The sequence below is a fragment of the Ylistrum balloti genome, unplaced genomic scaffold (assembly GCF_031769215.1).
Source record: "Ylistrum balloti isolate Yb309-2 unplaced genomic scaffold, AGI_CSIRO_Ybal_v1 Utg369868, whole genome shotgun sequence".
Classification (NCBI taxonomy): domain Eukaryota; kingdom Metazoa; phylum Mollusca; class Bivalvia; order Pectinida; family Pectinidae; genus Ylistrum; species Ylistrum balloti.
This window is the reverse complement of record NW_026782012.1, coordinates 532,244-543,056: the sequence shown is the minus strand read 5'-3', so window position 1 is coordinate 543,056 and position 10,813 is coordinate 532,244. Positions and strand designations below refer to the sequence as shown.

The 10,813-nt window shown below is 36.3% G+C and overlaps 1 protein-coding gene across 1 annotated transcript; it reads left to right on the top strand.

Moving 5' to 3' along the window:
* The first annotated feature begins 245 nt into the window (after nt 1-245).
* On the top strand, nt 246-6,345 carry LOC132545937 (ankyrin repeat and SOCS box protein 8-like). Its single transcript, XM_060209617.1, has 3 exons — nt 246-321; nt 2,775-3,027; nt 4,513-6,345. The coding sequence occupies exons 2-3, from the start codon at nt 2,797-2,799 to the stop codon at nt 5,146-5,148; spliced, it is 867 nt and encodes a 288-aa protein (XP_060065600.1). The 5' UTR covers nt 246-321; nt 2,775-2,796; the 3' UTR covers nt 5,149-6,345.
* The last annotated feature ends 4,468 nt before the right edge of the window (nt 6,346-10,813 follow it).

Genomic DNA, 10,813 nt, shown 5'->3' with positions numbered 1-10,813 from the left:
ACACCAAAGCATGGACATGGCCGCTGACATCTTGTAGCTCCGCACTGAATGTTATACAACATTGTCAATATATAATTATATTATTAATATATGGTTTGATATAGTATGTTAGTGTTTATGCTATCGATAAATAACTCAAATAAGACAATTTTGTATTAATATGATTTGTTTTGGTTTCTTTTCTCGTGATAACTGCTTTCTCAGCTTCTGATTGGCTCTTTAGATTCCAGAATGAAATTGTCAACATTGCCACAGCTGCAGCATACAAGTTCCTGTTAAGCGTTTTATTCCTGGAATTTCTGCGCCTTGATGTCATTTGCAGTAAATATATTCATAATACCTTGATTATTTGACGCATTTAAAATTCCGTACTGTAGCTATATATTAATTTTTACGGAAATAACTGTAAATATTTCTCCGTATAACCAGCTGATAGGCTATCTGAACTGTCAAAAAAAATTCTCCATATCTAGTCTGTAGATGTTTTATCTCAGCCACTCTGTGTCAGTCAAAAGACCAAAGACATTTGACAGAGTGGAAGAAATTATGTTGACTCTTGTATCTCTTGGCGCCTTAAGTTCGGTGGCTCGTCAAGACGACCACAAGGCTACTAGGCCTTGTGTCCAGTAACATGAAGATTTTTTAAGTCCATGTTCAGATGCAGGGAGTATATTATTTAATCTGCCAACAAGGTACCTGGACATATGATACATACTTTTCTAAACTGTTCCATTAACAATGGAACAATGAACACCACGACTTATATAAGGAATGCCTCGTATATATTATATATATATATATATATTTTAATAGAAATAAGACATTTCTGACCCTCCCACAACCCTCCAGCTACTTCATACCCACACACAGCCCGTCAGCTAATCCTGACCCTCACAACACCTTCCAGCTACACCTGACCTTCCATAACTCTTCATCTACCCCAGATCCTCACACAACTCTTCAGCTACTCCTGACCCTCTCATAACATTTCAGCTTCTTCAGACACTAATACGAACCCAACTGGCATTGGCAGGTTCCTCTCACACACCTCCAGCAACTACATACTCCTCCCACACACCCTTCTGCTATTCCAGATGCTCACACATACCCTCCTGCTACTCCAGACCCTCCTCACACCCATCTGCTATTCCAGACACTCACACATACCCTCCTGCTATTCCAGACCCTCACACACACCCTCCTGCTATTTCAGACCATCACTCACTCTTTCCTGCTATTCAAGACCCTCACACACACCCTTCTGCTGTTCCGAACCCTCCCACACACCCTCCTGCTATTCCAGACCCTCACACACACCCTCCTGCTATTCCAGACCTTCACACACACCCTCCTGCTGTTCCAAACCTTCACACACTCACCCTCCTGCTATTCCAGACCCTCACACACACACTCTCCTGCTATTCCAAACCCTCACACACAAACTCTCCTGCTATTCCAAAACCCTCACAAACACACTCTCCTGCTATTCCAAACCCTCACACACACACTCTCCTGCTTTTTCAAACCTTCACACACACACCCTCCTGCTATTCCAGACCCTCACACACACACCCTCCTGCTATTCCAAACCTTCACACACACACACCCTCCTTCTATTCCAGACCTTCACACACATCCTCCTGCTATTCCAGACCCTCACACACACCCTCCTGCTATTCCAGACCCTCACACACACACCCTCCTGCTATTCCAGACCTTCATACACACCCTCCTACTATTCCAGACCTTCACACACACCCTCCTGCTATTCCAGACCCTCACACACACACCATCCAGCTATTCCAAACCTTCACACACACACACACACACACACCCTCCTGCTATTCTAGACCCTCACACACACATCCTCCTGCTATTCCAGACCCTCACACACACGCCCTCCTGCTATTCCAAACCTTCACACACACACCCTCCTGCTATTCCAGACCCTCCTGCTATTCCAGACCCTCACACACACACCATCCAGCTATTCCAAACCTTCACACACACACACACACCCACCCTCCTGCTATTCTAGACCCTCACACACACATCCTCCTGCTATTCCAGACCCTCACACACACACCCTTCTGCTATTCAGACCCTCACACACACACCCTCCTGCTATTCCAGACCTTCATACACACCCTCCTACTATTCCAGACCTTCACACACACCCTCCTGCTATTCCAGACCCTCACACACACACCATCCAGCTATTCCAAACCTTCACACACACACACACACACACACCCTCCTGCTATTCTAGACCCTCACACACACATCCTCCTGCTATTCCAGACCCTCACACACACGCCCTCCTGCTATTCCAAACCTTCACACACACACACCCTCCTGCTATTCCAGACCCTCCTGCTATTCCAGACCCTCACACACACACCATCCAGCTATTCCAAACCTTCACACACACACACACACACACACCCTCCTGCTATTCTAGACCCTCACACACACATCCTCCTGCTATTCCAGACCCTCACACACACACCCTTCTGCTATTCCAGACCCTCACACACACACCCTCCTGCTATTCCAAACCTTCACACACACACACCCTCCTGCTATTCCACACCTTCACACACACCCCATTGCTATTCAAACCTCTCAGACATACAACCTTGTTATTCCAGACCCCGCACACACACTCCAGATTCTTCTGCATTTTCTCCAGGGCCATCAAGCATAGTTGAGAAATGTTACATGATTATGTATTAACCAGGATTTATTGGACATAATGTTTTCCTGTTTTACAGACGGTGTGTCCTCCAAGCCGTAATGTGGTACACGATGGCCAACGCCCAAATATCATATGAGCTTTCAGAACGATTAATACGAGCCATCAGTAACTGGCAGACCTTTACAACAACTCCTGACAATGACATTGAGTATCTGATTGACCAGGGTGCAGATGTGAATCGTCTTCATGGAACTCTTCTACCTCTCCACTGTGCCTGTATGATTCCGGACATGGACACCCTTAAACTGCTGCTGGAGAAAGGTGCCCGGGTAAGAACTGTGGAGTTCTGGTGAAGTGTTCAATATTCTGTTTCTCATAAAATTTGTGAATATACCTTCCTTTGATATAAATATATCCCTCACAGGCATTATTTTACATCAACTTATGTATTTGTACTACATTGGTCTGCTTGGTGGTCTTATTTTTTTGGGTATATCTAATATGTTGTCATACTCTAGATCTGTTTCCTACAATTTAATATGATACTGCAAAATCAAATACCTTCATTGAGGGCAAATTTTGTTTTTTTACAAAAGACTTCATGGATAGTTCTTATGAAATTCAAAACTATTAATTTGATGTCTGTTGTAATTTGTTTATCATTAAGTGATATACATAGGAATTGTATGAATTCCTGGATTAAGAGCACCTACATGAGTAACAAAAATAACACCACCCAACCCTGTATCTGTTGAAATTTATCATGTCTGAGTTTGATGTTCACTCAATATTTAGTTGCAGCTCTTATTTCGTTATGCTTTACTTTAAGTTTAGACCGTGATATATACTTTGTATATTCACACCCTCAATCACAAGCATAACGATTAAGTTTGGATCTGCATGCTTTATGGGATGCATGAATACTTGTATCTGATCTGAGGGATGAAATGTTGCATACTGCAATGATATACTGTAAAATATTAATTTTTGTGGTGGTTGTATTTTTGTTGTTTTTGTGGGTTACCTTATTCTAAGATTTTGTCTGTCCATGAAGTGCTTAAAAGTTCAAAATTGATATAAGTTTTAGTATGGTGTGCTAGTGAATTTTGTGAGTATTATTAATCCTCAAAATTGAGTGCAAACATATTAGTATTTCTTCTAAAAAGTATTTGAGCCTGACAAAAATTTATGATTTCACAGAATAACATTTTCAATAGCAGAGTTTATCAGGAGGTCAATTTCTATGTAAAGATGTCAGTACACTGAAACCTGCTTAATATCATGTTCCATTTGTGAGGGGGAAATATGATATTAAGTGGAACATGACATTAACAGTTCACACATTTTTTCGGGACATCAAAACTCAGAAGTTAATTTTCTAATACACCAAACTGACTTGTTTCTAGTTTGTAAAATTGTACTAACTTTGTTTTGCTTAGAAACCACTTTGAAATCACTGTGACCTTTGTCAGATTGTCACTGACAGGATGTGAATTAACACGCAGTGTCATCAATTGTCACTTATCTGATTTTGTCAGTCAACTTGATATCAGATATATAATAAGATGCTTTAATCTTGAAAAATGCTAGAATCACCTTTATTTTTTTATTTATTTGTTCAGTAGTATTTAAAAACTTTTAATAAGATTTTTAATTGAATTTTGTAATAAATTTACAATAGAATTGGTTGTAATGCCTTTTTCCTCGATGACCCTTTCAAACATCCTGTTGCCCTTGATTTTGATTGGCTATTTACAAACACATTTATAACACATTTTAAACCAATATAATAGTTTGTTGTACATGTTAAACAGGTTAACGATGTGGATGGTTATGAGCGAGCTGCTCTGCACTATGCTGCGGAAAGAGATGCCTTGAGTGTGGAAATCCTGTTACAAAACGGTGCAGATCTCAACGCCAGAGATGGTAACCTTGACACTCCACTACATTGGGCAGCATTTAAAAATAATGTAGATTGTGTAAAACTACTACTACAGAATGGAGCACATGTTGATGCCCAAGACTTTAATCTGGACACCCCTTTAAGTTGGGCTTCCAGGAAAGGGCATTTTAATGTTATTAAATTACTTTTAGAATATAATGCGTCAGTAGACTTAAAGAATCTACATGGCGACACACCTTTAATGAAAGCAGCTATGATACAAGTCAGTGGACTTAACACAGATGCAGATGATGCATGTCTAGAGCTGCTTCTTAAAGCCTCTGGACAATTTGATATACGATCAGATAATGGACAACTATGGAGCAAGGTGGAACAGGACAATAAGCTGAGAGAGATGTTGATTCCACTGTGTGAAAATGTACGAACATTACAGGATATATCACGCCATGCGCTTCGGCGAAAATTAGGATACAGATTCCTGCCAAATGTTATACATAAACTTCCTATACCTCAACGACTTCGTGAATTTGTCTTGCTGCAAAGATGAAAAATTAAATCTTGACTGTCAATTAAGTTATAACATGTTCTATGCATGTTCTTGTGGTACAACAAATTTAAGAAGCAGTTATTTGTCACAGTTAAATCACTACATGTACATTTATGTATGTTCTAGATCACATGCATAAGAAAAATGCTCAGAGAACTGTGTCTATGCTAAGATATTTTAAAACTTAGGAGATCTCGGGTTTTAATGGTATATTGATTAAAACACGTTGTTAAGAGTATGTATTCTTGATGTGTGAAGTGATATACAAATTGACCAGTTAATTTGGCAATGTTTTGTTTATCTTCAAAATCCAAAAATTGTGTTCCTGATCAGTTCGCAACCCCTGGAATTCCAAGGGTACATTTTTTGTTACCGGGGGAGGTGTGGTGACCTTTGCCACTCACAACTTTAGAGATGACCTTCATCACTCACAACAAGAGGGATGACCTTCATCACTCTGATTTAGAAGGATGACCTTCAAAACACAAAATATAGGATCTATAAATATTTCAATCGCTGCTAGTGATGTATTTGATTTTACAGAGCAATGCTTCAGTAATAATTCAACGAAATTTTAATTAACCTCATTTCGATTGTTCAACATTTTCAACATATCAGGGTAAGTATAATTGTTTGTTTGCTTGCACCACCACCCCTAAAAGGTGGATTGGTAAATATTCAAATGTGTTCAATGACATACTATAACAAAATTAATTTATTTACACTGAAACTTTTTAAGTGAAAGGCTAGTATTTATTTTTAAATCGATATTATTGCGATATTTTATATAAATAATTCAGGTCAATTTTTTCAAATGGAATGTATATGGTTAATTTTTGACTTATAATTAGTTCATTTTAATGAATAAGCCAAGTGATATTTGTAATCATTAAACTGATTCACGCTGATCAACAACAACCAGTTTGAAAAAGGCTAATGACTGAAAGCAGTGTTGTTGATCAAGGGAAGTGATCTCTGTCAGTATTTACATGTATTTAGTAAGATATTACAGGATGATGATTTTATCATCTACATTAGTATGTAGTAATATAGTGTTGTTAAAGAACTCAGCGTTATTGATGGAGTACTGTGTATTTCAAAGGTAAAAATTCAATTTCTTACTTACAAATATCTATGTATACTTATGAAGTACATGACTATTATGCATACTTATGAAATACATTATATGTTTACTTATGAAGTACATGACTGTTATGTATACTTATGAAGTACATGAATGTTATGTATACATGACTACTATGTATACTTATGAAGTACATGACTACTATGTATACTTATGAAGTACATGACTACTATGTATACTTATGAAGTACATGACTGTTATGTATACTTATGCAGTACATGACTACTATGTATACTTATGAAGTACAAGACTGTTATGTATACTTATGAAGTATGTGACTATTATGTATACTTATGAAGTACGTGACTGTTATGTATACTTATGAAGTACATGACTATTATGTATACTTATGAAGTACATGACTATTATGTATACTTATGAATTACATGACTATATATGTAAATGATATTGATGCTGTGTTATGATCTCTTTGATAGAGTAAAGATACAATGTGCTTTTACAATTCAATGCATCAGAAATGTGTTTTGTTGTTTTTAAGCTGAGATTGTGTGAATATTTCTTGTATAACCAATTTAGATTGTAGATAACATAAAATTGAATCAAGGTACTACCTAGATGACATCTATGTCAAAACATAAAGACCTGCAAAATATTGTTGTCGCTGATGACCTTTAAACAATAACTGTCGAGAACTAATTAATAAGGGGCAGAATTCTATTCTGATTGGTACAGGACAAACTATCTTGGCCCTCTTCCAATAGCATTGTCATAAGAAAGAAAATACATTTGTATGTAAAAATACTTCTTCAGAAGCCAAGATAGCCTCTCAGTAATTAGGAAGGTTATCAAATTTATTAAAATAAAATAACTTGGAATCATATTCAGTCTTTGAATCCATTACATTTAAGTTGCTTCCAAAATAGCAATATATTTCTGTGCTTTCGAATTGGTTTTCTTTATAGGGTAGTGGTAATGGTTTGTCTTAAAGGAAACATTTTGAGTCCGTGTATTCCTGGGAATATTTTAACCAAGCCAAAAAATGAATTGTCAGTCAATAAAAAATCATGTGTGTCCTTTCTTTACCCAGAGATCAGTCCTTGATCGTGAGAAATTTTATGCGTGCTCGAGTGAAATTGTGAAGTTAAGTTTCCAAGTTAGATCATGTCGCCTACATAGAAAAGACAACCGTAGTTGGAAACTATGCATAAAAAAAATGCTCAAAATGAATAAAAACGCAGTGACTACAATCTTTCCAAATTTTCCTTACAAGATTGACATAACATATCACAGGTATCTATCTGAACATCAGCTGGTCGTACCATTCTTTATAATAAATTTGTCATCTGTCATCGGAATCTGGAGCTCCGGGCCAAACTATCACTTTTTAAGCTTAAAATTTAGAACTAGCAAACCCACTTAGAGAATTTCACTTTTTTACTATAGTAGCACTAGATTGGGTCACACCAGTTTAAGAATTGTGTTTGAAGTTCACATAGGTTTTACTTCCACAGAGAAACATTATAGATAATTTTCTGTGTTCCTCTGTAAGAAGCAGGTGAAACCAATAAGCATTATTTAATGCATTGTAGTTTTTTCCCCCCAACTTTGATTAGGAATATTTATCACATTCACTCATCCAATCACTGTTGGTTTAACTTTGTTTGGGAATGATAAGCTTACAGATGATGAAAATTTATTATAGTTCAGATGGCTATTAGTCCAGCCGTTTTACTGAAAGAAAAATAAAAAAAATTATTTGTTTATTTATTTATTATATCTGCATTGAACTTAAATCGAGAAGAAAAATCTCTCATAAAAAAAAAATTAGTTGACCTTACTAATTCCGCCAGTATCCAACTTGTCTCGTTTGTAGTTACAATAAGACTTCCCTGTGATGGCTGATTACAGCCATCTTGTGTTGTGTTACAACAAGGCGACAATATGACAATGTGGTTTGGTCATAATCAGCCCCTATATGTCCCTACTACTGCCAAAATCATTTCCATGCTAGGGATGGACTTCTCTGGTATATGTAAACTACTGCTGAAACTTGTAAAGATATAGATTGACTCTTTGGAATTTATTTCATATCTAGCATGGCAGTTTAAAGAAATGATTCTTTTAGAAAGTTACAAGGTGAATAAGACCAGATGTTCAAGAAAGGTAAGTGTCATCTTCATCCACAGCTCACGTCTTGGACAATCAAATAAGTAATATCAAATTTGAGAATAAGAGCAAGGTTAACAACAACAGAAACACCATACATTCTAACAACCATCTTACATTTAGTATTGGCCAATAAGTTCATTGACTTCAGATTGATATAAGAAAATCGATGGACCATCAAAATAACTTGGGCTATGGTAATCTAATTATATATGCAATATACTTTTTATGTAAACAAATGGAATTTGATAGTTTTAATGAGTAATTCTGGTTCTGTTTCGCTTTATGTTGGTGAAAGTGTATCAAATAGAATTGATTATTTCATCGTGATAATATTGTGTTTCCAAGTTATAACACAGACGTTTGTAGCAGGTGTTATATACGTCTCTGGTTATAATAACCCTGCATTTGCGCTCTTAGCACACAGTATATGGCAAACGTAATTCAACGAGTTGTCTCCCTTCGTATAGATTGAAATCCCGAAAAAAAATGTTAAAATTATCAATTGTAGTAGACTTCGTTTGTAATTTAATGTAGATTTTTTTAACCACTTTGACTTTGTGTGAAACCAAAATTATTTAATTTGATAGAAAATTTCTGAACAACTGCAAACAGCACTGCTTTCTTTTTTTAATTTTCAATAGTGTACACTTTCAGTGTTTTATCAGCACGTCTCTTCTAATCAGACGAACCAAACTGCCGTCAGTACGGAGCACGTTTCTTTTATATCTACAGTTTAAGAATTTATTCATGAAATCAAACTTTAACGTTGTTTATTTTCAACTTACTTGCTTTAATTGCTGATCGTTATGACTACTTGATATACCACTGTACTAAAGAGCAGAACTTGTTTCCGATGTTTTGCTTTAATTTTCCATGTTTTCCCTCTACCCTGTTATCTCACTAGACACCCGCCCGCATATAACGTTCTATCGACTTTAATAAATAGGTGTGGTTGATAGAGCGGTTACGTAAATTAGGAATCTGCTAATCTCATTGAAAACGGTATCATTTTTGTTACCAGATGTCCTTAACTTGATAATGTTAGAGATATGTCTCCCGATGAAATGAACCCAAATATGTCAGAGAATGAAAACCTGAAATCTTAATAGTTTTGTCAGCTACAAAATATAAGAATTAATAGTAAAGAAAAAGGTTTATCCATATTTTTATAAAAAGAAAATATGCATTTCCGTCAAATTCCGTTTTAATGGGAATTGTGCGATAAACATTAGAATTTGAATTTGTCCAGAAAATATTTGAGGTTCTTCAAAGGTAACATATTTGAAAAAAAAAGCGCAGCCAGAAATCATTTGTTTGTAAGATTTAAGATAACAGATTTTTTCATGGAAAAGTCCCACAATTTAATTGTTCTCGTTAAAATCAGAGGTAAACTATTTGTGTTATTGGTGGTGGAAATATTTCTCCCTCCCCTTATTTTACACCAAAAGGCCTATGTTTGTCACAGATCCAGCTCAATGCACCCTTCTGGAATTATTCCTCCTCGTTGAGAGGGCTCTTTCATTGAAATCTGATGGGGAAAAGGGAAATAACACCCCTTCTTTTCCATCCACCCATATTTTAAAACCGTAATATGACAAAAACAGGAAAATAATGTTTATCACTTACACATGTTACTAATCTACCTGATCATTCTATTGTAGAAGATCATCATACAATGCACAAGACAATAATGTATAATTTTAAAATTTACAGCATTGTTAAACTTTGTATAAGTCACCTCCCGCTTCACCGGAACAAGGGGAATTACATAAATATGTATATATACATTACATAGTATTACGGTAATAATTCCGTAGAAAACTATCACACACTGTTGTGTGTTGTATAGCTTAAAATTGTAAGACCCACCGGGACATGTCCAATAGACCCTTTGACACAAACACAAAATTTAACCATATCTACAAAATGTCCATTGATACATCAATACACTTGTACAACAACGTCATGGACTTAGAATTCATTCAAAGTCCGCGGTATAACCGCAAGTACTGATCACAATAACTAATTAATATTCAAATGAGATAATTACCTATTTTTTAAAAATTTATAATGAAATAAATTGTGGCCGGCACCTGTGCATCTCCTCGCGGAGTTAGTTATACTCGTGTTCTCACATCTCCAATAACACAATTTTACAAGGTCACTTCCCCAGGTGCACAAACTGCATTTTATTAGTGTTTTTTGTTGACCCACGGATCCAACGTTTAATTCTAAGACATGAATAATTTCGTACTCGTTCCACGTTTCTTTAAAAACTTTCTCAGGTGTACGTTTTGAATAATAAATATTCATGCCACAACGTCATAATGAATATTCAGTAGGCAGTGTACCGTGAAGGCCTGCCAGTCGTATTTGACATGGCGGAGAAAT

What these genes read in the sequence shown, in the direction of transcription:
- LOC132545937 (XM_060209617.1), top strand. Translation starts at nt 2,797, where the DNA reads ATGTGGTACACGATGGCCAACGCCCAAATATCATATGAGCTTTCAGAA. An exon ending in TGCTGGAGAAAGGTGCCCGG is followed by an intron (nt 3,028 to 4,512) that starts GTAAGAACTGTG and finishes CATGTTAAACAG; the next exon opens with GTTAACGATGTGGATGGTTA.